Genomic DNA, 26,098 nt, shown 5'->3' with positions numbered 1-26,098 from the left:
CAAATACTTCAATATATATATGATAGTAAGCAGAGAACCCACCAACCCTATCCTCTCACATAAAACCACATATTGAAAAAATAAAATAAGTCTCAGGGGTGACCCTACACTAGAACCTGGTTCTTTTTGGTACCCATATGTGAGCTATGTCTTGCAGGAGGATGGAGGTTGCTACTGACATTTCGTGGGTAGAAGCCAGGGATGCTGCTAAGCATCCTACGGTGCAAAGGTCCAGACACCCCTCCCACCCCTGCAACAAAGAATTAGCTAAAAGCATCTGTGTCAACCACACTCAACCCTTGGGAATCTTACCTCCTCTGCTGTCAAAAACCCAGATATCTTGACATTCGGGATTTTGAGATCACTTTCCAATGAATTAAGAGAAAAGAAAAAGACACCACTACATTTTTTTTAATAAAAAGAAAACAATATTTATTAGGATATTCTGCGGTGGGGGACTGGCTGGAGGAACTACATACGTACATTCTGCAGGGCTTGAGCAATACGCTAACAGAAAATTCAAACATCACAAAACCACTTCCAAAGTTCAAAGAGCAAAATTGGTCCTTCTACATGTAGACGTTCTTCTGTGGGCGTCGGCAAAACAGCTGTGTGAGGAAGCCATGTGGGAAGGACCTCAGGAGGACGCACGGGCTCCTCAGGAAAGCAGATACACAATGAGCTAGACGTGTTGTCTTCTACAAGTGGGAAACTCAGGAAAGACACAATATAAAATGGAGACTAACGGAAAGTCACTCATCTGTATCCTCTCCTGACTGGAGGCTTCAATGAAGCTCACTTGACCCCTCACTCCGGTCTGATGAGGCTGGGTGTCTGAATCCAGCTCCCAGGACAGGGCTCTAAAACTATCCCCCAAACCAGAACCCTCATTCTATTCCACCTGGATTGTTAACCTGCATGAAATAGAAGGAACATAAACAGAGACATACCCTCGGGTTAAGAGTGAAAATGCAACGCCATCCAGAAGAGAACAAGTAAAGAATCCCACATCCTAAATCTCACACAACTTCTCAGCAGGAGCTGGATTAAACAAGAGAACATAATTTCAACATCAAGGGGTAATCACAGAGGATGAGAAAACTCTTCAAAGCAAACTCTGTGGTGAAGTGTTTTCCCCCTCCCTTGGGGGAGAAAGAGAGAAGAAGAGAAAAGATAATTAGGAGAAATATAAGGCCCTGGATTTCAGGTTTCTGAAGCCATTTCTTCAACCCTCTGAGGACAATCAGCTATTTCTGAATCCAGAAAAGCACATTAGAAATGTCTGATGACTCTAAGACCCCAGCCAAAAAAGGCAGGGCAATCTGAGATTTGGTTCTATGGTTTCCATTCTTCTTTTTTTCCCCACATTTCAGAAACGCCTTCAGCTAAAGCTAAACAATAAAAACACAAATTCCAGATCAAGCACGCTCTGCATGCCAGGAAGATAACGCTGGATCATACAGCCTTGCAGCAGTTGTGACTCAGAGAGGGACGGGCAGCTTTATCAATGGGGCCTTAAGAGCCAGTGTGCCAAGAAGACCCAGAGAACCTTCACCTGTACCTGTGACAGATGCCCTGCGCAGCCCCAGCGACAGATGACAGACCTTTACCCACCTGTCACAGCCCTGCGTTTCCTGTACCCAGGGTATCCACTGGTTGTTCAATCCTCCATCCTACTCTACTCAAGTCTTAGGATATACACCATGTTTGGCAGGCATCAGGGGTCATTGTGCACAAAGTTTCGCCATATTGAATGAGAACTGCTGAGTGCCTTCCTCGGCTGAAGCGCCTCTGGTGTCTCCTATTCCCACTGTACCACGGCTGGGCCCTCACAGCTGGGACAGCTCCACTGGCATGCCTACCCGGCCAGGCTCACAGCCCTCTGAGGCTCAGAGGGTGACCCTACTTGGTTCTGTGAGGTAGCTTTTGGGGCTCAGGCTGAGGGTGGGTGTGCTGTCTTCTCCATACGGAGTGAGCTGGGTGGGCTGTTGTATCCACATGGACTGGGACTTACCTCCAGAGATCAAGTCTGAAAAACAGCTTCATGGACTATTTATAAAGAGAATTTAGATTCTCTGAAAGATGTCAAGTGAAGGATTCTGCCAATCTGGAAAAGATGGGTGTTTCCCTAAACTGCTGTCAGAGGGCCCTATATTCTTTGTTTTTTTTTTTGAGGAAGATTAGCCCTGAGCTAACATCTGCCGCCAATCCTCCTTTTTGCTGAGGAAGACTGGCCCTGAGCTAACATCTGTGCCCATCTCCCTATACTTTCTATGTGGGACGTCTGCCACTGCATGGCTTGCCAAGCGGTGCCATGTCCACACCCAGGATCCGAACCGGTGAGCCCCGGGCCGCTGAAGCGGAATGTGCGAACTTAACCGCTGCACCACCAGACCAGCCCCGGGCCCTATATTCTTGAGTTACTCTTGGTGGGGCTTCAGCTCCAAATGATGGTTCATTCAATTAGCGTAGATGTTCAACAACTGTGCTAAATTGTCAAGTACCTGAGTTTGCTTCTCAGGATGCCGGCAGAGGCTGCATCCCCGGGCTTGGTCTGGGACTGGTGGAGTGGTGCATCTTTCTTTCCAGCGTCCTGCACATGAGGCAGATTAAAATAACAGCAGACTCACTGGCTAATTTCCCCCAAAGTCAATCCTATTTTGGGTCCTGTCCTTCTTGGTGTATGTAGTCAACCTGCTGGGACTGGCTGGTCACGCTCAGCTCCTCCTGGGGACAAATGCTAGTTTTTCATCTCTCAGCAGGGAACACAGCGGGCAGATTTAAAGCTGCTTTGATTTGAATGCTTTCCTAGACCCCTTCTTCCAGGTCACCTTCAACAAGCTCAGGAGGACACCTTCAGTGTCGATGTATAACAGCCAAGTACTGGCAAGATGTTCCAGTTCTTGCTGCTGTATTACAGAATGTTGAAGCCCTTCAATGTCCCAAGTTTTTCAGGCACCCAGTGTTGTTTAAGTACCTACTTTGGGTCATGCTTCCTGCTAGGAAGGCTGAGGGAGTGAGAAGAGATGTTAAAACGAAGGAAGGGGCTGATAGTCTCTGGCTAGTTTCTTGGCACTTTCTACAAATGAAAATAGGGATTGGTAAGAAAGCCCGGCCTGGGATGAAGAGAAGAAAATCAGAGAAAACCTTCTATTGATGCTGGTGCTGGGCTTGGCAGCTGCCCTTGAGCAAAAATAAACTTCCCGTGGCAGTGGGACAAGATGCCGATATTGGCACCTGCCAGAGGCAGACAGCCGAAGTCACAGCTGTGCTGGTCAAATGAGCCTGGAGACCTCGGGGGCTGGGACCTCGAGTTCTGCTAGCAGTCTGCTGTTCTCTGCAGGCAGTTTATTGAAACAGGGTTTGTGTGCCTTCTCCACCCCTCTGGGCTGGGTCTCAGAGCAATCAGAAGTGCAGGTGGCGCATCCTGCTGAACAACCCGTGCTCCGTGCCATCTCTGGGAGGGAGGAGAAGCTCATCAGAGATCCCTGGAGCAACAAAGGCGTGCCTGGTGAGGATGGAGCTGACAAGACAATCCCAAAGCTAAGAAGACGGGGCGCAGGGGAGGGTTGGATAGACGAACTTCCTACTTGGGGAATTAGCATCATCTTCAGATTGCCCGGCTCCTGAGAGAGGCTTCTCCATCTTCAAAAAGCCATGATGTAAAATGGGCATCTGACGGGACCAGAATTAATTTGGGTAGGACTGAATTTTGAGTGATTAGGATGAAGACTTGATGGGAAGGGACCCTGTTAAACACCTAGGCAATAAAAAACAAGGGTGGGGGCTGTGGGCATTGGTAATCAATATCAATGAGAACGGAATCAGCCAGTATCTTAAGACAACTCTCCTTGCGAAATGAAATGTCCCACCAAATACATCCCAGGATGGAGGCAGCGGCAAAACTCACAGATTTAAGGCCTCTGCAGTGAGAATATGTTTTAGAGGTAAAGTCCTCATGAAGAATTCTAGATAACAGACTTAAAACAAATGGTCACTTGAGAGTAAAAGCTGTGTCAAAGTCAAGAGGTGTCAGGTCTATACATGAGATGCCTATCTTAGGGGTAAGAGAAAAACATAGCTTCTAAGGGTATCTAACCACAATCCCAGCTGTTTTAGAATTTCTGAAAAAACATTCCTCCCTCTGTCTTCCAGATATTCACTCTGGCTTGCTTCTTGCAAAGGCACCGCTGTCTAAGTCAGGGAACTCTGGCTGTTTCGCTAGAACAAGGTTCCCGTTTAGATCAGACTGCATGATCCAGGCACCCACGGCACGCGGCCTCTTACTGCTCCTTGATTTTGCTCCATCTCGCCAAACTCCCCACGCTCAGTGCAGACAGGCCCTTCTGCCATCACGGTGCCCGGGCCGTTGGTAATTCACTCCCATCTGTTGCCATTGCTTTTCGGTCTTTCTTGCAAAGATGGGTCTCACATGGTCTCATCTGCTTTATCAAAGAGCAGAAACCACAGAGATCACGGGGGTATGAATCCAGGAGACCAGGAACAGCGTTGAGAATGAGAAAATGTGAATTCATGTAAGCACCTCTTTTTCTGGCCCACAGTTTATTGACTCAGATAAGTCATGCATGTCTGACTACAGGAATGAAAACTTATTTTTCCCAAAGATAGCTCCTCTGAGGCCACTATTTTGTAAATAATAACAACAGAAATACAGTTTTGCTGGATTCTAAGAAAAGAATTTGCTAATTATATAAACTCCCACTGCTCTTACATCTCTTTTCCCAAGCACTTTACACTGACTCCAAACTGCTTCCGCTCTCCCACTTTCCTAGTTCAGCAGATGGAGTGTTTGGGAGTGTCTGACTTAGAGTACTGAGGCAGGTGGGGAAATGGATGCAGCTGGAGACAACCCATCCTCGGAGTGTATGCAAGACAGGAACAGTCTTAATATAGACCAAGTCAAAGGCCACAGCAGCTCTGGAGGAGCCCTGTCCTATATTTGATGAACAAAAAGACACAGCTTCTAAGAAATTTTTTACTACAGGATAAAGAATTGTTAAAAATTTTTTTAACGGAACCTCCTATCACACTTTGACTACAGTTTGCTACACATAATGAAAAATAACCTACATAATTTTCAACTTACATTTTTCTTTACTAGAGGCTTGAAGAAAATCAGATATGGAAAAATAAATATTCAGGTGGCATTCTGAATTCCCTCTCTTTATTGTGCACTTTTTCCTTCGTGTGCTCTATTAAAAAGATACTCAAACATCTATTGGTCAAAGAGAGTCAATATCAAAGTGGAATGAATGTGCTTCTAATTAGTTTGGCAGTCTTGCCTTTTTTTTTCTCTGAAATGAGTAGGGCGTGGCTAGACTTGATCTGGGAGTCATGGTCTACACAGACATGAATTACTGTTTTGTTTCATCAAAATCAAGTGCAATGAAATGCTTTCTGCAGGAGGTGCAAACCCCAACAAAGAGCCCCTGTCCCTAAACCCAGGAGCTGAAGGAGAGGAAGCAGTGAATCATTTTTAGTTTCAGCACTGCAAGGAAGTGAGATAGTCAAGGAAGTGAGGAAGTCAGATAGGTAAAGGATTTGTCACTTGCCTGCTCCAGTCCTGGGGCAAATGACGGTGTTTCAGGGCCACCATGTTAAACTGAGATCACACTGAATGGCAGAAAGGCTCGGCATGATTTTATAAGAATCTCTCCAATGTGTTGTCACTGAACATCCTTCCCCCTGTTTATTTAATCAGCAATTTATTTTCAAATTGAGGATTGGGTAACTCTAATTTGCTTCTATCTCTGAAGAAAAATGAGATCTTTATTGGTGATAGATGAGGCTTTTCAAAATTTAATTTATGTGTTGCACATCCACGCGTTCTTCACTGAAGCTACCCTTGTTAGCTCTGGTAACTCCCATTTCCTCTTTGGTCATCTGAAGCTAATTAGAGCTGCTGTTCACTGCAGAAGTAATCAATAGCTTTCTACAGTAGATCACATAGAATCCGACCCATATGCAATTAGTCCAATGTAGATACATAGAGATACCTTAATTAAAACAAAATATGCTCCTTGAGAGAGAAGCTTTCATAGATGACTGGAATTCCAAATATTTCAACACATTTAATGTGTTTATTCAAAGTAAGAGTCTTCACGAAACCTTTCACTAATCAAATTTGTTTGACGAATTTCTCTTGAAAACATTTTGAAGTGAAAAAAGTCAGTACTTAGTATTATACATTTATGTTTATTAACATTTGGACATAAATGTACTTCAAACACCAATAGAGCTAAAAGACTATGCCTTTATCTTGGATTTAATAGATTTCCCACCCCAGTAATTTGATTAATTCTTACAAGGCAAATATCAGCGGGCAAAGGGGGTCAGTATGAAACGTGCACCATGGGTTTCCTCCGCCAGCCCCTCTACTGATGCTGGAAGCAAGTCAATGCTCCCAGCACTCTGTTAAGGAATCTCCTCTTCTCTACTCAGTTTTGGAGAACCACGGCCACTAGGACTTGATCATTGTAGATTCTGAATCTTGCCATTTCAGCCAGACTTCACAAGTGCACTTTAGGGTCTATGGGTTTAAGGAGGAGAATGATGGAAGGTGATGTGCAGTTAACAAGCCAGATGCTTATGTCGAGTCCTGTTCTGTTCTGTGTATCTGTGCCCATCAACTCATCTCCACAGACCTAATGTTGATCCTCTTGATCCACAAACCTTCTTTCTTTTTCACATAATCAGTCACAGTCTGTCACGGAGAACACAGAACAAGATGCAAGCAGATTTCTGATGAATTTCAGACCAAACTGCTCTAAACGGTGACCAACATTTCACTGCTGGGAGCAAAGACAATCCTTAGAAAAAAGCTGTGTACCCTGGCATGGATCTGCTTCAGAAAAGAGGGCAGCACGTCCCCAGCCCCTGTCCCAATCAAAGCTGCCCTTGTTAGGGAACATGAAAACCAAGGTACTGGACTGTGTCAGCTGGCAAGGGTGCCATTAGACATTGCAGAACATTTACAAGTGGCCACCGGCTTTCTCACGGGTACGCACGCTTGCATTTCAAGAAATGATAAAAGACAATGCTTGGCTGCTCTGTTTCTCCCGCCTGTCCACAGTAACGTGATGCAGAGCTTTCTGCTAAAGGATGAGGCTCCTCAGAGTCTGCTTTTGAAGAGCTGTATTTGTGAAGTTAATATTGGAGCTAACACTACTTAGGAGAGGAGAACAAGCTCCATATATTTCGTATTAAACCATCAGTAAAAAATGAAGACAATATCATTACTTTCAAAATATAGAAAGCCAATAGTTGAAATCATTTAGTAGTAAAATCTTTTTTTTCTACATATAACCTCATACGTGTAAAGAGTATTAGAGCAATGCTTCAGCTATACTGGACTCTTGTTAGTTTAAGGGCTTCTAACTCAGGTAAGGCTTAGGAGAGTGTCCTCCAATGATCAAGGTACTGTCAAGTTGCACATCCACTCTCACTCTCTCTTTTGACTAGAAGACAGACACTACATTTGGATATGACGGGTGTTTTTTCTTTTGGAGGAGAGAGCAGAACTGTTCACAATACATAAACATTAGCGAAGAAAATGCTAGTACGTATAGAAAGGTGAACATTGGTGCAAGCTTGTCTGCACAGAGTCTACCAAGATTCTGTTGATGAGAATCTTCACTTTGTGACAAAAAAGCTGGCATCTATGTTAGGCGGCTGTTACGTCATCAGAAATCAAAGCCATTACATGAGATATGCAAGATCTTTGAGAAATACTAACTCCTCTAGATAGTGAAGGCCAGAGTTAAGTTGTTAAAATTATCATCATCATCATGAAAAACATGGCCCCAGTTTGCTTTACAGCTAAATTTACAAACTGTCCCTTTACAATACAGCATGCCCCAAAGCCTTTTGAGTTTGGAATGTAGCACTGCATTGGGTATTCCACAGAAGCCCTAAGGATCACAAGAAGCTTTCTTAAAAAAAAGAAAAAAAAAAAAGAAAAAAGTTCCAGTTGGATAAAACTGTTTTAGTAGTGTCTCAGCTGAGCTCCTAAAACTGGAATTTCAGATATACAAGAGGACAGGAAACGGATAACTTGGTTTTTGTCTTTTTACATGTCCATATCGTTTTTTAAATGCAGCTACGATGTTTCTGCCAAAGATAAAGATAATAGGGTGGACAGGGCGGTTACCACCAGAACCAGCAGTGGGCTCAGACCGCAGCTTGGAGGAGCAGCCATTGATTTTGTGGTTATGTGGCTGGAAGCACCAGCGAGACCATCCTTTTCAAAATCACGCTGTAAGAAAGAATGTTTTCATTATCACCCACTGCAGGTATTCATTCTGTCTCAATGCATTTTAACCACACTCTTTCTCTCTCACACCCCCACCCCAACTAGCTATACCGCTCACCAAAGCTAACCCAATATTTTATCACTGAGACTGCGATTCACTGACTCGTAGTTTTATGGGAAGGAATCACGAATCTAGATGAGAACTGGATACTTCTGATAAACTGTCTGGCTCACACTTACTTCTTTCACCTCTGTTATGGATTATTAAAATCCACTTGTGAGAAGAGATTGAGCCCAGACAGCCCTGCCATTCTTCACGCCCACTCCCCAGATCTCCCAGGAGCTGTGCAACATGGAATCCTTCTCTTTCTGGGTACCACTGACTGAGGAGGAATGCTACTGTCTCTCCTCATCATGGAAGGAGGGCAGGAAGAATCAGCTCAGAAAACTTGCTCAGGCAAGGACCGATTCATGTGGAGATGGGTCACAAATCGTGCTAGAGCAGGCAGTAGCCTTTCCCTCCATCAGCCAGATCAATCCTAGATTTTACAGATGAAGGAGCCTGCCCTTGCTTGTAAGTTGGAGAGCCCAGACCAGAACCCAGGCTTCCAGACTCCCAGTCAGAACACCTGTCCTTCCCCCAAGGATGGATTCTTCCATCCCCACCCCCTAGTAACACTCAATCACCTAATGCCACATCCTGTCACAATGAGCTATGATCGTGACAGAATCATCCATCTCCTCCCCTGTAAATTGGGGAGAGTAATGTGGCCTGCCCTAGCTACCTCTGGGTTGCTATGTAGGTCAAAGGAACTGTAGATAGAAGGCATCTGGTAAGCAATGAGAGCTGTCATGTATCTTCTCTGCGCCAGGTGATTTTACCTGACCACGATCACAGGGACTCTTCATGGCATTGGGACAATGGTATTCATGCTGGGTCCAGTTCTGAGATGAGGATCCCAGGTCCCACGCTTAGTTCTAACTTTGTGCACTAGAACTCAGGATTGCATCTTGCTCAAACGGCAGAGGAGCCTCCAGGTTGCCTTAGATTTTTTGCTGGACCTGAAAGTTTGCTGCCTTTGAATCCTTCACATCGTACCCTGCCCCAGGGCCCAAAGGCTCTGTCTCTATAAATGCAGGGAGACCCAGAAGGAAATACAACTTACATCAGAAAGACAGAGGTGTGTACTGCCCGACACATTGGATTTCAGCTTCTGTGCCTGGGAAAAGACAAAAACACACCACACACACAAAATCACTGACACATAAAATGGAAGAGTAACTACCGATCCATTAACCAACTGTCTAGGGCAGTGTCATTGATAGCAATACGTGAGCCACAACTATGAGCCCCATATGTAATTTTAAATTCTCTAGTAACCACATAAGTAAGGAGATAACAGGTGAAGATAATTTTGATCATATTTTAACATATCATTTCAACATATAATCAATACAAAAAATTATTAATGAGATACTTTACATTCCCTTTTTTCTTTTTTTTATCTTCAAAATTTAGTGTTTTTGACACAGCATATCTCAATTAGGACCTGCCCCATTTCAAAGGCTTAATAGCTGCCTGCGGCTAGTAGGGGTAGCATGGGACTAGGTTACCTAAAAAAAAAGTTGTGAAGTTATTTGCATTTTGAATTCATTTATATTTTTTTATGTTAATTTTGAGGAAGTGCCTTCTAGGTAAAAATGTTGCAATAAAAATCCCATTTATTAGTAATATAGTTTGGTCTTCCTGAAGCTTGTTTGTGTATTTGTTTATTTATTAGTCGCCCCAGTCAACGAACACTTACCAAGCTATTTTCCCATGCTGGGCATATGGTGATATGACAAAAAGAATGTGGTCCCTGGGCTCAGGGGGCTGCCGTTGAGTGAGCAAACCTCTCACGGCTTGGGGGCTAAGGCACAGGGCAGGGACTCTTGCAGACAGTGCCCTTGAGAATCACGCAGGGCGTTACAGATCTCCGATTCAGCAATCTTAAAGCTGCTTCTAGGCCAGTAACAAGGGGGCTGAGCTGTGAAGGCTTTAAGCTCCCTATTTCTTTGCAACTGGCACGAGTTTCCATCGGGCTTCTACCTGAGAATCGAGTTGAAGGAAAGGTTCTATTGCTCAAACAATTACGATGAAACTGCTGACCCAGTACAGCCCTCTTGTTTTGTAAAAGAAAACAATTAGTGTGCAGAGAAGCTAATTGACTTATCCGAGGTCATACAGCAATTTACTTGTAGAATCAGGATTTAGACAGGATGCAAAAACTCTTGAATGAAAATGTGCTCTTCACGGCATTACAGTGTTTCTTCCAGACAATCCTGGCATGCTTGACTCTTCGGGCTCTACCCATCCCAAAATCCACACAGAGAACCCCTCCCAGGACTCCTGCCCGCCCTCCCCCCCGCACCCCCCCCCCACCAAAATAGAAGCCCATTGGCGTTGAAAGACAGAGAGCTCGCTTGCCAATGAGACGATCCTGGTTAACCATCATGCCTGAATCAAGGATTGTCTGGCCAGGCAGCTGTGTGGGAATGGCACCGGCAGGATGCCTGTCGCGAGAAGAATTTTGCAACTTGCTGAAGACATGCCAGGCTGCAATGACAGCATGTTCACCCAAGGAGTAATTCATTGACCATAATGCTACTTGGGAGGCATCATAATCTTTACCTATATTTGCATATGTCAGCTGTGAATATGAAATAGAAACCTTTAAACAAGCATCAAGAATAAGACACTGTGAAGCATCCCCAGGCTGTTCAAAGGTCACTAAATGTTATGGATAAGAAGATCTGAGGGGAAACTGGAAGAGGAATTGAACCTTACTCAAGAGCCTACTTTTATTCTATATTAATAGCAAATCTGGTCCATTGCATTGTTATCTGCAGAGAATAGTGTGTAGAACTTTACATGTCTTATTTCTGTTCAAGACTGGAATTGTGCCCAGACACCAAAATGGCCCTAAAACATCACATTCTGTCTATTCTTTTCTAGGCCATAATCCACAAAAACTCTCGCTAAGGACGTTTGCATAACTAAGAAGTTCACTGAAATGTCTTGTCCAGGACACGTTACGCCTTCAAGTTGTTCTTGTGGTCACAACTAAGCGCTCAGTGTCCTAGACTACAGTGGCCTCTAAGAGCTCTAAGGGCTGAGTGAGCCTCCTTCCGACCTGTTCTGTGTGATTGGCACCAGCCAGCGTGCCGTGCTTCCCTCACACGATCTGCAACATGCACCAGCCATGGCTCTTAGTGCCTTCAGGAACCTAAGTACTAGTACGATGCCCACTATTGTTAAATGACTATAAAGGGGCTTCCACCAATAGACTAGAAAAGACCTCTATCTTCACAGTTTTTCTTAAGTGGAGTCTGGATGTGTAGAGGTAGATTTCTGGTCCTCCCTTGTCACTGAGAGTTCAGCTGTGTACGGGATTACAGGTGTACAACCAGGAATATAGGCATGGGTCTAAATTCCCAGGCTCTTTCCTTCCATCTGAGAATGGCTGGGATAACTGTTTAATCACACAAGAAAATGAATTTATACCGGCTTCGAGTCTGTGAAGGCTCTGGGTTCGTCTTCCCCTAAAGCGGGCATCTTCTTGGCCTCTAGATAAAGGAAATGGTCAATTTCTGGCCTTGTCTCCCTGTAGCCCCACTGGCTTCACTAAAACTAGAGGCAGCAGCTCCAAGCTCCTCTTACCTTGAGGACCATTCTGGTTGGCATAACTGGATGAGCTGCTAGGTAAAAGTAATACTGTGCAGCCAGGCCCCTGCAGATGCTCTGAGACGATGTTAACTTCTGTTAAACACCTTCCCCACCCACGGAAGCACTTGGAACTCCAGAGGCTTAGCAGTCCACGAACACAGGCCTTCAAATACTCTGTTTACATAGTTTATTAACTCAGCTTCCCATCAAGAGGTCTGTGTGCTGGTAGAAATGCCCATAACTGCAGAGGTGGAGCAGAGCCGTCATGGAATTCCACTTGAACCTAGTACAGACCTCAGTAAGGTCTGTGAGTCTGAGTAGAAGGCAAAGGGCAAATGTTACCTGTCTGCCATTGGAATGGCAGGTGGCACCTGGGTAACAGAATCAAAAGACTGCACATAGACATGAGATCTTTGGAAATCCCACACCAAATCTGTGTTGCATATTACGAAATGAGAGGCAGTGGGTCTGCTGCCTAGACTGAACGGTGTCATCTACAGGTGGAGCATTGTCACATTGGCTGTCCCGTGCCTCCAAGAGTTTGTAAGCTACAGATGGAGGGGCAGAGCCTTGGAATTTAGACCTGTGTATGTCTACCTGGTTAAATGCTTGTAAGTCCTGTATGCTGTCTGAACCCCTCCAGTGACCACTGAGGGTCAGAAATCTACCTATGCAGAGCCAGAGTCCACTTAAGAAAATCTGGCTCTTAAAGCCTATTTTAGAAGCCTGAACAACCTGTTATTTCCACATTTTAAAGGCTTTTATCCTGAGCATTTTTGAAAATATCATCAAGCTATCACTGTCTTGCTAGTCAGGTATGATAAATGAAAACAGATAAAATTACAGGGCGTCCCCCACTTTCAACTATTGCAAAGAGTACTTACATGCTTTAAATGTTGTCCCAGTTGATGAAAATTGGGATGGTCCCAGGAAAATTTAAAAAAAAATTCTGAGACCTTGTAAGGTATAAGGTAAGTTAGAAACTGGAAGAGCACCTTTTATTGCTGAGTCCTAAACCCGTAAAAACAAGAATGTGATTATGGAAGAGCTGGCACAGCGCTCAAGGTCCTGTCTGCGAGCCCTGCAGCCCTGCTCATTAATAGGATATGCAGGGACCCAACATAGAGCTTGGCCAGCCCAGATCTATCTAGACATCACACCTTACACTTAGTGGCTCTAGAGTAAGATATCTGTTTGAAAAGAGAGAGCGATAAAGAAGAAGAGAAGAGAATGGATTTCATTTTTCTAAAAGTCAATTTTAACCATTGTTACAGCATGTTGAAAAATGATTATTTAATCTCTTTTATAAAAGAGTGTTTCATAACCACTAATTCCTAGTTATGTGGTTATGGGGGAAGCTGTCTGATTCCAAGTTGGTGGAAATACTACCATCAAAAAACGCAGTAGCACGAGGTTTTCATCTCGAGAATAGGGACATGAAAAGGATACTAGAGAAACCTATTCCCAAACCAAAAGCCTTGCTGTCATTCTGGAAAAGCAGGGAAATTATTCTTTAGGAACTTCATAAGCCTTGTCTCTCCAGCAGTGTTATACAATTGTCACTGGTGGTCACCCACAATAGATGTAATATCACGTAATAGAATTTCCAGGGCACTGTAATTGCGGGGCCAGACCTCGCCAGTCCCTGACATTAGAGGGTTAATAAATGCATTAGATGCTGTTAACCTCCGTTATCTGGAGTCAGAATGATGACTCTCCCGCCTTTTACTCCTCTGATTAGCATTTGGAAAGCCTGCCATGGTGCCAATGGCTTTCCTGTACAGAATGCACAGACACACATAATTCACAGCTCTCGGTCAAGCCCACTCATCGGCCACCGCATGCAAACATGAGCTCTGCCCACAGTAGGCTCTCCCCTACTCGGGGATGGGTCAGGCTTTGGAGCAGCATGCTTGCCCTGTTTATGGAATTGGAGACTTCAAAGCGCACCCACTCAGAGCCTAGCCTCTGCTGCCTGAGGACTCCATTTCTGTAGAGAAGCCCGTGTTTAATCTCTGGTTTTTAGGCAGCTGTCAGCCAGCAGGGCATGGAACATTTCTCTACTCTCCTCCATGCTCAAGAAAGGCCAGTTTCTGCTCTACCTCCAGAAAATAAAACCAGAGGAAGTTTCCCAATCCAATAGCAACAGACTGTCCAGGCTGCAGCCAAATGGTCATAATTAATGATGCTTCTGGTTCTTTTCTCCCTTGCTTTACTGATTAGACAGATTTGCTATATTAGGAACCTGTTTGCTTAATGACAGAATACAAGCAATAAACAGAGAAATACACAGACTGTAAAATGCAATCAACTTTGCTCTCCAGCACTCACTAAGTACCTAGCTGCATCTATCACACTTGTCAATACCAGTTTATTAGCATCTGAGTCTCTTCTGCAGCATAAATTGGACCTCTGCTAGGGAAAACCATTGTGTGAGTTCTTCCCGAAATAGTTCAGAACTGAAAACCATTTCTCAATGGAAATCTACACATCTTACGTTTTCTCGTAAGACAAAACATAGGAAGAAAGCTGTGCACTAAATTCTGAAGGATAACTGAGCAGAATAATCTGCTTCAGAGTTTGCATTTTTCACACTGCATTTTAATAAAATTGACTCACCTGATTATGGAATTTTACGGGTAGAACTTACTATATAACAATTCTATTGTGTACTCGATATGTATTTGCCCAAATTAATTTTGACATATTAAAAAAAAGATGGAGAAAAGAAGCTGCCTGCTAGTGAATCCAAGCTAAGTAACGGTGGTCTGCCCAGGGTTCTCTAGTCTGACACTCCCTCCAGCTTTTCGGATTTTGCCTCTTGGATTTGAGAGAGCCAGGGGAGGTTTTCTTGCTGGTCTGGTCACAAGCAGTTGGCCGGCCTTTCTAAAATCCCTGCCACTGTCTATTTTGCAACTCACCTTCCTGGTGATTTGCTTTTCCTACAAACTTGGTAACAACCACTTGCAACCAGTGGTCTGAATAATGTGCGGTAAAGTCAGCTGCGTAAAACAAGTGGACACATAAATAAAACTGCTCTGAGCCCCTGGGCTCGGTGTTTGTTTTTTAGAGACTGCTCAGCAGGGAAGGGATCTATTTCCTCCAAGCTGATCTCTGTCAGCCCACGGGCCCTGGGACAGGCCAAGGAGGGGCCGAGGGGCTGTGAGGAGAGAGAAGGTGAGAGGAGACAAGTATCCTTCTGAGCAGAGGGTGGGGATAATCCTTGGCAGCTTTTCTACCACATCCTTCTACCTGCTCCCTCCAAGACACTGTGTCTACAGACTGTCTGAACCTCAGCCAAAAGGCTTTCATTACATTAAGCTCTAAGAAGGCCTTATAAAGATATTTCACTCAGCACAGGTTTAGGAGGGCCCACTGGGTGCCAAGTTTATTTAGTCTGGCAGGCTCTGAGGAGGTTGTGTCTGGTCATGAGACAGGGGTGGGGAAAGTTCGGGAGGCCTGAAGTCATGCTTCCTTACCCGGAGGAAGTGCAGGCTCAGATCCCGGTTGGGCTGTGTAGAAGAGGCCTCCAACATCATGAGAGCAGAGAACAGACATGAAACCAGATTTTGTGTGTGTGTGCGTGTGGTGGTCATAGCCTCGAAGATGACGTGGATTCATGGTCTACAGCTGGAAGGTCTTGGATTCCTGGCATCTGTGGGGTGTTCCAAGTTTAACTGTGCAATTTAGGTTGAGCTTAGAGCCAAGCCTTAGAGTAGAAACCCTCTTACCGGACAGACCTGGGGACGTGGACCTCTGGTTATTCATCAGAAGTTAAGTTAAAAGGTAAAACCACTAAATCCCTTAAAAATTATACATCTGTATCAAACTTTTTATTATTTCAAAGCTTCTTTTTTTTTGTTACTATAGTAAGAACACTTAGCACGAGATCTATTCTCTTAACAAATTTTTAAGTGTACAATGCAGCATTGTTAACTATAGGCACAACGTTGTACAGCAGATCTCTGGAACAAACTTATCTTGCACAACTGGAACTTTCTACCTCTTGATCAATAATCTCCATTTCCCCTTCCCTCAGCCCCTGACAACCACAATTCTATTCTCTGCTTCCATGAGTTTGACTATTTTAGATACCTCATGTAGGTGGAATCATGCAGTATTTGTCCTTCTGTGACTGGCCTATGTCACTTAATACAATGTCCTTCAGATTCATTCATGGTGTTGCACATTGCAGGACTTCCTTCTTTTTTAAGGTTGAATAATATTCCACTGTATGTATTGCATCAAATATTTTAACTGAAACTCTGAATGTCATTCATTTACTGATTTCTGGACACATGACCAAGGCTACCTTCTTAAAATAAGTTTGTTAAAGAAAGAGTTTGCTGATCGGACTTCCCTGGCTTACGTCCTGCGTAAGCTACACTTATAATTCACAATTACAGAGAATTATTAGTCTACAATTTCCAGTTTTAGCTTCTGTAAAACAGGAGTGACATTTGTTTGATACCCGCAGAGGAATCTCAGTGCTGAATCTTTCGAAGTTTTTATAATTTTTCTGTCTTTTACAGTTGTCCACCCACACCTAATCTGAAGGCATTTCTTTTTTTAGGAATTCGCCTTTTCCAATATAGTCAACTTAGTTTTTATTGAAACAACTATGCTTTCTTCTGTGCTCCTATTTCAATCATTCATGTAATATTTAATTAAATGATGTAAGCAAACACCAAACACAACAGGACAAAAAAGTCTGAGAACAAACATACCTGACTCTTTTAAGCCTGCGTCTCAACCAGAGAGAGCCGAGGCCCAGGTGAGCAGGGGAGAGGCCCACTAGCCTGGGGCATTCGGCCTGCCTTGGGTGTTAGACACTTACAGGGGAACGGAGAGGCTGGCTTCCGTGGTGAGTTGGTTAAAGGAGGGTCAGTTCAGAGAGCTGCTACTAAGGTTTAGCACTTACTCCTGGCACTGGCTTGATTGATATGGGATGGTAAAAAGAACACAGGTTAGGAGGGTCCTGGTCCTGGCTTTTCAACCATCAGCTATAATTATAATAATCTGTGCCCTCCTGCTTACCTCACAGAGTTGTGAGAATCAAATGGGATACTCTGGGAGGAAGTCCTTTTAAAATCCAAGTTGCTGTTGATCTCTAAGCCTCTCTGTGGTCCCTATGCTGGTCGTCCTCCGATGGGGGTAGAGGTGGGGAAAATGGGAAAGCTCAATTTGGCTTGTGAATATGATATTGATTAGAACTGGCTCATGGGGTTCCTTAGATTTAAAAATGAATGCAATGAAAGAGATACAGTCCAGTAAGATATATCAACAGTCCTCCATTAGCTAAGCAGTCCCCCGGGGGCTTGCCTGTCAGTCTCCAGCACACCACAGAAAGGATGCCCGCAGCCCTGCACTTGTAATTTAACACTAATGGCAGGATGGCAAGGAGAGCTGTGTGCAGACACTGTCTACAGCAGGGAGCTTAACACCGCACTCGAGCTGGCCTTGCTTCTTTCCATAACTTCACAGGATCATCTTACATCTATTTTGCTTTTCTCCAAGTTGGGGCAAACACAGGTTGCCAACTACATCAGAGAACTGTGTGTTTTCGTTCATGGTTAACTGGCTTGATTAGTAAAATATTCAGACAAGAAGCAATTATGAGCTGTATTTTAGAAAATTACACCCAATTAACAGTAAGATTATGCCAAACAATGTGTGAAAGACGTTTTGGTTTGGGGTGGGGGAGTTTTGTAGAGCCAACATTTTGCGATAATGGTGTAAAGGCAACAAGGGGGATGGCCCCAAAATGAAACATTTGTTTTCTCAAACTGTGCAGTCAGAAATGCAAATGTGCAGGAGCACCAGAAAAGATTCATTGTGGTCCCTGATGAGAAGCGCATGAAGCCTATCGCATCAGACACGCATCCTCATCACCATCAGATAATATTTATTAAGCCTCTCATTCTCCTGTGCATTTATGTGCATCTGAGTGCGGCCCTGTAACGGCTCTGTGACTTATGGTGGTAACTAAGGTTTGATATAAAACCCTGTGGTCTGGAGACATCATGGACCCAGGGCTTTTGTTCGCCCTCTGTTCAGAAGATGGAGCACTCTTGGTGCTATGAAAAACAAGATGAAAGCAAAAAGTTTATAAACTTTTTTTAAAAATGTGCTTTTAGTAGACAGAGAAGAATAGTCTAGAAAATAGAGGAAAACCACGTAGACGAATAGTGATGAAGGCTGTGAGGATTACCATTGATAACAGCCTCCATTGATAATGATCCCATCTGCATTTTACTGAAGACTTCCAAGGACTCAAAGGACTTTCTGAAGGCGGTACTCCCCTTTTGTACAGATCAGGAAACGGGGGCTCTGAAAGGCTGGGACTTGCCCAGGTTTCCACAGCTTGGGGTGGTTGTGCTGAGATTTGAACCTGGTCTTTTTCGATGCCAAAACCCATGCATGTTGACTCCGTGCCAGACACAGTACACGTCACGTCCCATAATCCCTACATCAACCCTTGGAAATAGTTCTTGTTCTCCTGCTAACTGCTGAGGAAGGTTCTGAGTGGGGAGTAATAAGCTGGGGGTCAGACAGGCAGCAAGGACAGAGCCAGCTCAGGTAGCCTAAAGTCAACTGAGCGGCTGACAAGGGGTACACAGCAGTAGGGGGTCCTCCTAAGACTCACCCGGAAACCAGAGCAACTTGCGCAAATGTGGCTTCTGCCCAAGATCACAGGTCAAGCCAGCCCTGGTGATTCTTATTCCACCACAAGCCTCAGAGGTGAGCACATCTCATGTCATACCTAAGGTCCCTGTAGCCACTCTGGAGAAAACTCCTACAACGCTTCCCCCGTGCCCACCATCCTGAGCTTCCTCTCTAGACAGTCTTGTCCATGATGACTCCTCTTGGGCTTCAAATATGAGGGGTACAGGGGAGGGGAGCCCTTTGTTGAACCTCACCCCCAAGAGAACAGGAGCCCGTGGCTCAAGTACAAAGTAGCGCCTATTATTCAGGGAGGCATGGTTGGTTAGAAATCCTAAGGATAAAAGGTCAGTAGGGGATACAAGAAATTGGATGTATTTATAGTATGTGATCTAAGTGTGCTCAGAGGTATTCACGTAGGTTACCCAGAACAAGAGAGCATATTTATAGCCAAGATGGTGCAGACATCCTATTCCTTTTTATTAAGCATGTTTATTACCCAGCAATTAGATTAAGCAATTGTCCAACTGCTGAATTACTGTTCCTCTGATGGGTCAGCCTCACTGCCCTCTGGACCACAGGTGCAGGTGGCCTAATGGCTCTTCACAGAATGTATGGAGGGGGTCTGTTCTTCCCATCCCCATCCTAAGTTGTTATTCTCATTTTTTGAGAAAAGTGGTTAAAAAAAAAAAAAAAGGATGTTTAGGAGAAGACATCACAAATAGATGATCATAAAAAACTGGCGCAACCTAAGGCCCACTTCTTCAGGGTCCACACCCTGTACCATGCCCAAGTTCATTTCCTGGATGAATTTTTGGGTAAAGGTCACCAAACGCCCCCTCAATACAGGCTCCTTCTGTCTCATGGTCAACACAGACGAACCAAGAAGATAAAGTAATGATAAAAATAATTGCTGTGCTGGAGGCTCAGTGACTGTGCTGAGGAATTTTAATTTGTTTAATTATCACAGCCCTCCTAGGTACTAGTGCTCATTATTCCCATATTACAGATGATGAATCCAGGGACTAAGAAGATTAAACTATTCTCCACTGTAGTCCACAGGAAGGTTTGATTTTATTGTGGCAAGAAGCCTGGCCCTTCAGTATTCTCTACTCTTAAGCACAACAGCCTCTTTTTCTGAAAAAAGCAACGTTGAGAACTAACCATGCAGCTGTTGGCCAACTGTCTGCATGATCCCCTGTTGAGCATTGGCACAGTTCAAGCTGTATTATCTTAAAGTGAGCTTGGTTTTGGAGTAAAACAAATGCTAGTGTTGCCTCCATGCTCCATAGGACCTAAGAATCACTAAGAGCCATCCCCCCATCCCCATTATAATGTAGAAGGTGTCACGTGCTGGGCAGGGAACAGGGGTACAACAGCTGAAGCCTGGAGCAAACGCGTGTTCCCAGGCAGCAAAATTGGCTTCCAGCTGTGGCATGATTGCTGTGAAGACTGTGACCTGGCAGAAGATACCCCGATGTGGTAGGGACAGACAGCCTTAAGTTGTTTCCAAGCAACACCAAATTTCAACCAGAAATACTTTAGAGCTGATGAAGAAGGGGAGGCAACTAGGGAACCGAGTGAGAGGCGGAGGAAAGGAGGCTCAGATCATTTCAGGGTGACCCAAGAGAGGGGTTCTAGCTGCTGCAGGTGACCTCTCCCCCTGGATTATTTACCAGGTCAGTAGTTCTGGGTCAGCCTCCCTACCATTCACACAAAGGGCACCACTGTTTATAACACAGAGTGGAAATGAGCTGTGAGCCCCAAGTCCCTCGGCTGCACCCCAGAGAGGAAGGAGCCCAGCCATATAGGACTTCCCCTGACTGTTGTCATTTCTGTGGAACAGAAACAAGGCTCCGAGCCAGAGCTGGTCTGCCCAAGAATCATCCTGCACCCAAGGGTCCTGGGACTGTCTTCCCAAGGTGTGCTGCATGGGCACCTTGGTAACCATGTCTGTGTACCTGGCCTAGGGCCTCCTCTTTTTTTGATCTCAGTCGTCTTACAACACACTCCTGGAAAATCCCAGAAATTCAATAACAAGGACTCTAATTCCAATGACAATGTGAGATAGTGCCGTCTCCCCACTGCCCTATGCTAACATTTTCATTACTTGTAATGATAGTACACAATTATGTTAGAATGTAGGGCTCCTCGTTTTGCCACTCACTTCACAGAATGATGAAATATGGGTTATCTGGAGACATTAATAAGAGACTTTATTAGACTTAGGAGGTGGAGTTGAAGCCATATGATAAGGGGCCATCTGTAAAATGAGGAACCTTCTCAACAGAGACCCAACCTACTCTCTGTTCTTGTTAAAGTTTTTCTGGCCTAACTGGTATTCACCTTGTGCTTGGCAAATAGGCTTATTCCAGCTATAAGAGATTAGGGATACAAGAGGAAAAAAAAGAGAAAAATTATAATTCAGAGATACTGCACTCTGTGTGCTTAATTTGGAGGGCTTTGTGGTTGAGAAAAATAGACGCCATGATCTGCCTTTGTTGAAAAGGTAACATCTGGGTTCATTAAAGGTGCGCAATAGATTTTGATAAAGGCTATTTTTCTAAGTCATTAAATTGGTTTTTGGGAACTTTATACTCTCCTTCATTTGAACAATTATTAAACTATAAAATAGAATTGCACAATTGCTAAAACCGTAATCTGAAATTTTACAGCCAGCTATAAAATGCTATATTATTAAACTATACTGAAGATGCTCAAGCCCATTACAACTTTTGAAATGAATTATAAAACCCTTTACTGCTGATAAAATAATCTTAAATTACAGTATTGTGTATTCTAACAATACGTTGAACCAAAGTTTGCTACAATGCAAACATGCCAATCACAAAGAAATCATTAGCTGAATTAAGTTTGCAGAAGCCTGAAATCTGATAGCATCTGATTCAGCCAGGCAGAGAGCACCTGATGTTTGTGGGGGGGAGGCGGGGGGGGGGGGGGCGGACACACAGCTCGTTCCCCAAGGGAGGTGTCTTTCCCCATGTTCCTTCTGCCTCAGGACTAGGCAAGAGTCAGAGCCTCACATGTTTAGAGGCTCCCCAAGGGATGCTTGGCAGAACCCTGGGGATTGAGGACAGGCTTGTGGTAATAGCAATTTTTTCCCCTTAAAGTCGCCCCATAAGTGAGATTTTTAAAATGTCAAATGTTTAGTTACTGAGGACCTGCCCCTTCCACATGTTATGGGCTGAATTGTGTCTCTCCAAAATTCACATGTGGCAGCCCTAACCCCGGTACCTCAGAATGACCATATTTGGAGATACGGCCTTTAAAGAGGTGATTAAGTTAAAATGAGGCCGGTAGGGTGGGCCCTAATCCAATCTGACCGGTGTCCTTATAAGAAGAGGAAATGTGGACACACAGAGAGGCCCCAGGGGTGCACAAAGAGGAAAGGCCATGTGAGGACACAGAGACAAGGCAGCCACGTGCAAGCCAGGGAGAGAGGCCTCAGGAGAAACCAAACCTGCCAACACCTTGGTCTTGGACTTCCAGCCTCCAGAACGGTGAGAAGTAAATTTCTGTTGCTTAAGCCCCCTTCCTGTGGTATTTTGTTATGGCAGCCCGAGCAGACACACCGTACAACACCGCGCTCTGTGATATAGGGTGATATGCATACCCACCTACCATGAAGCCTGGCCCCCAGGATAAAATTACTATTTTTTGGTACTGGTTATACTCTGAAAGCTTCCATTTCCAGTAGGGTTTGAATGCACTTGAAAATGCATTTCGGCATTCTGGATTGTATGGCAAACTTAACAGAGTAATATCCAATTTCGAGCTCTGAATTCAAACACTCTCCTGGATGAAGGGCTTTGAAAACGCTCCACAAGCAGTTATTTCAAAAAGTGTTTTTACAACAGCCTCTTTCCTCCCAGAGCTAACGTGGGTGGATTCTGGGATGCAGCTTCCCTCTGAGCTCATCTGCTGGCACCTGGAGTCGGGAAGATTAAGTCCCAGGAGGCCTCCGGCAGCCTCTCCACGCTGGGAGTAGCCAGGCCCATCCCACAGGGCCCCGGGACCGCCTGGCAGCCTGGTCCAGAGCGCAGTAGTGAGTTTTCCAGGGGAGCCCAGAAGCAGCCTGGGTGGGGGGCCCTGCAGCTTAGCACTTCTACCAAGGAAGACGCCCCCACAGCTCATTTCTCCCAGAATGGGTAAATAAGCTCACAATGAGTAGTACACCATTATGCAAAGGAAATGCTAGGTGTAGCCAAGATTTGGATTTTTCTTTTTTATGAGACCAAAACAACAGTGGGTGCTAGAAAATACACAGAAATGATGGAATACATCATAGGATACACAGAAATGATGGAAACCTCAAAAAGACCATAAACCAAATACCACAAATAACATGCAGCACCAAGACTGTTTTCTTAAACAAAAGGCTCAGGAAATGGCATCTGCGTTGCCACAGTCATTTAGATTCAGCGCATGTGCTGAGGGCTCAGTGTTGACATGTCTGGCACTAGCCATACATTCCCACTCAATCCCCAGCCCTCCTAAAACTCCTCCATCCTCAGAGCCCATGCGTGAGAAACCTGACTGTGTGTTGGTATAAACACTTCCCTCAACTCTGGTGGTGACGCAAGTCTTCTTTGAAATGTCACCTGTAGGGTACTGTCCAGGGTGCTGGACAGGTAAAGGCATCACTCAGAAGAAGGTGAGGGTGTGAGGCCCTGAAGCCCGCAGACTCCTGCAGGCCTCTGGATGATGAGAACCAGGAAAGAACCTCAGTTAACACACTTGGGATACTATCCACAGGTCCCACTAAAGGGGGAGTGTGGCCTTGGGGAAATTAACTGTCTCAAAATGGGCATTTGGTGGTAACTGCAGCCCTTTTCACTGTTCTTGCCTGCACTACCTAGGAAAGATTTGGTCCAACGGACCAGTCTGTTCTTACATTTCCTTAAGCTCCTTACCATGTAAGGAGGAGAAAACCTGAAAAGACTCTCTAAGGCCTCTATTTCCCTTGTTAGTAGGAAGGAAAGGGGGTCTTTGAGGCAGCCCTCATTTCCTGGGCAGTGATCCTCAACTAGGGGCGACTTTTCCCACCAGGGGACAGTCTGGGGACATTTTTGGTTGTCACAACCGGGGAAAGATGCTACTGGCATCTAATGGGTAGAGGCCAGGGGTGCTGCTACACATCCCACAGCACACAGGACAGCCCCCACCACAGAGAGGGCCTAGGTTAAGCAAGCTTGACCTGGAGGAACTGTTCAATTCATAGCCAAGAGGTCACTGAACAATCCTTTTTGAAATTTCCAAGATTCGCATAGAGGTGAGCAGCCCACCTTCTGCAAAAAATGCCAGGGAAGCAAGTGACTTCAGATGGAAAAGCACTGGACTCTAAATTACATTTCAAAACCTCCCCTCTGACAAGGCCTCATCTTTTCTTATCCATAACAAATCCACTCTACAGGTGCAAAGCCCCACGGGCTACCAAGACTAGAAAAGCCACTGGAAAACGGGACCCAGGGCCAGTGATATCTGAGTGCCAAAAGCCCCATGAAACTTACAAATAATAAAAACTTACATAGTACCATCTCTGAGCTGGGTGCTACCCCCAGCATACTTTACACGCAGGATCACATTTAATCCTCATAACACCCAGGAGGCTCTCCTACTGTCATTCTCATTTCATGGACGAGGAAATTGAGGCAGAGAGGATAACTAAGTTGCCCAAGGTTTCATGGCTGGTGAGTGGTGAAGTGAGCCCATGCTCAAAATTTCAACCCCAGCTTCCTGATGAGAAGTTTCATGGTTTGTCCTTAGAATTAAAATTAGAATTTGACTAGCTTTTGTTCCTGGTTCTGTAAATCCTTGTAAGTTCTTGAGTAACAGGAGTGTTTCGTTAGTCATGAGCTCTTGGATCATACCTAAGTTTATGGTAATGAGATGACTCAGGATGGGGGCTGGTCATCAGAAAGACCAACCATGGGTCAAGGGGTTGGGGCTGTGAGCCCAACCTCCTGACCTCCAGGGAGCAGGGAGGGATGGAAGATTGTGTTAAATCACGTGCCCAAGGGCTCAATCATGCCTATGTAATGAAACTCGAGTTAAAACTCTGGTTACAGAGCTCGGTGGAGCTTCCTGGTTGGTGAACACATCAATGTGCAGGGAGGATGATGTGCCTTGATTCTGTAGGGAGAGGGCACAGAAGGTCTCCACTGGAGAGCCTCCAGACCTCAGCCTAAGTATCTCTCCATTTGGCTAGTCTTGATTTGTATCCTTCATAATAAAACCGTAATCCTAAGCACAGTGCTTTCTTGAGTTCTGAGTTGTTCTGGCAAACTGCATCTGAGGGGGTCAGGGGAAGCGCTGAATTTGTAGCTGATTGGTCAGAAGTACAGGTGGCCTGGGGACCTCTGAAGTGTGGCTGGCATCTGAAGTAGGGGCAGTCTTGCAGAAGACCGGGTCCTTAACCTGTGGAGTCTGTGCCAACTCCAGGGGGGCTAGCATCAGAATTGAGTTGTATTGCAGGGCACCAGTTGGTGTCAGAATAGGTATCATTACCTTTCTTTATGCTAGTTTATGAACCAGTCTGGCACCTCAACCCGCCAGATGTTCAACAAGAATTTAGGGACTGATTTAACCCATATTGAATGAATAATGTTATCTAGAAACAAAAGGTAAAGTGCTCTCATTTAGCTAATACAGGGTAGCCATTTACAAGGCACAGAGGGGAAAATTGCTACTTTTCTATTTCTCCTCTCTTGATGAAGCCTCCCTGTGTTTCAGGACTATTGTCTGAAAAATGGGAATAATAACAGTACTGACCTCATGAGGTTACTGTGAGGATTAAATGAGTTAATATATATATATACACACACATCAATGTGCTTTAAACAGTACTCGACTCATGGGAAGTGCTATGTGCACATTTGCTTTATTAATACCAAAACATAAAAAGCAGAGGTGATGCAAATTATCAGAGCAAATAGTTCTGGGATCTGTCATATGATCAGATTGTTTATAATGTTTCCCAAAGTGAGGTTTGGGGACTACTGGTGTATATGACATTATTTAGGCGGCATACAAACATTTTTTATTGCTTTAATTTTAATATTTATATATTGATGTAACTTATAGAGAGCTAGCACATTGACTCACATATGTTTCATATATGTTATTAACAGCTTCGGATGAGTCTAAAAACAGTAGTGTGTATATAAATAAGTATATCTAGTAATTGAGTTTAAAGATAAATATTAAGCAAATAATAGTACCAGAGGAATGCAGATATGGGAAAGGCTGCAAAATCCTCTTCTTTGAGGCTAAGAGGCAGGGCTAGTTCTCAAACACCATCTTTTCCGCAACTAAGAGTATTTCCTGTTTATAGTTGTGTCACCTCTTCCCAATGTCAGCACTGGTTAAAGAGATGCGGCAACAGCCCCTGGCAGACAGGCCCACTCTGGAGCCCAGGTTGGACTAAGATCTGACTA

General features: G+C 44.5%; 1 protein-coding gene across 6 annotated transcripts in view; it reads right to left on the bottom strand.

The window, feature by feature from the left end:
- Positions 1–405: 405 nt before the first annotated feature.
- GFRA1 (GDNF family receptor alpha 1) overlaps positions 406–26,098 on the bottom strand; it is a 220,362-nt gene continuing 194,669 nt past the window's right edge. For 5 of the 6 annotated variants that reach the window (XM_070594723.1, XM_070594663.1, XM_070594921.1 and 2 more), the window contains exons 9-10: positions 9,439–9,492; positions 406–8,275 (exon numbers count right to left, since the gene is read on the bottom strand). In XM_070594723.1, coding sequence (XP_070450824.1) covers positions 8,120–8,275; positions 9,439–9,492 — 210 coding nt within the window. In that variant the 3' untranslated portion in view covers positions 406–8,119. The remainder of the gene's footprint in view (positions 8,276–9,438; positions 9,493–26,098) is intronic. The other variant, XM_008514539.2, reaches the window with a different exon arrangement.

The sequence above is a fragment of the Equus przewalskii genome, chromosome 1, assembly GCF_037783145.1.
Source record: "Equus przewalskii isolate Varuska chromosome 1, EquPr2, whole genome shotgun sequence".
NCBI classification, from domain to species: domain Eukaryota; kingdom Metazoa; phylum Chordata; class Mammalia; order Perissodactyla; family Equidae; genus Equus; species Equus przewalskii.
This window is presented reverse-complemented; position numbering and strand designations above follow the sequence as displayed.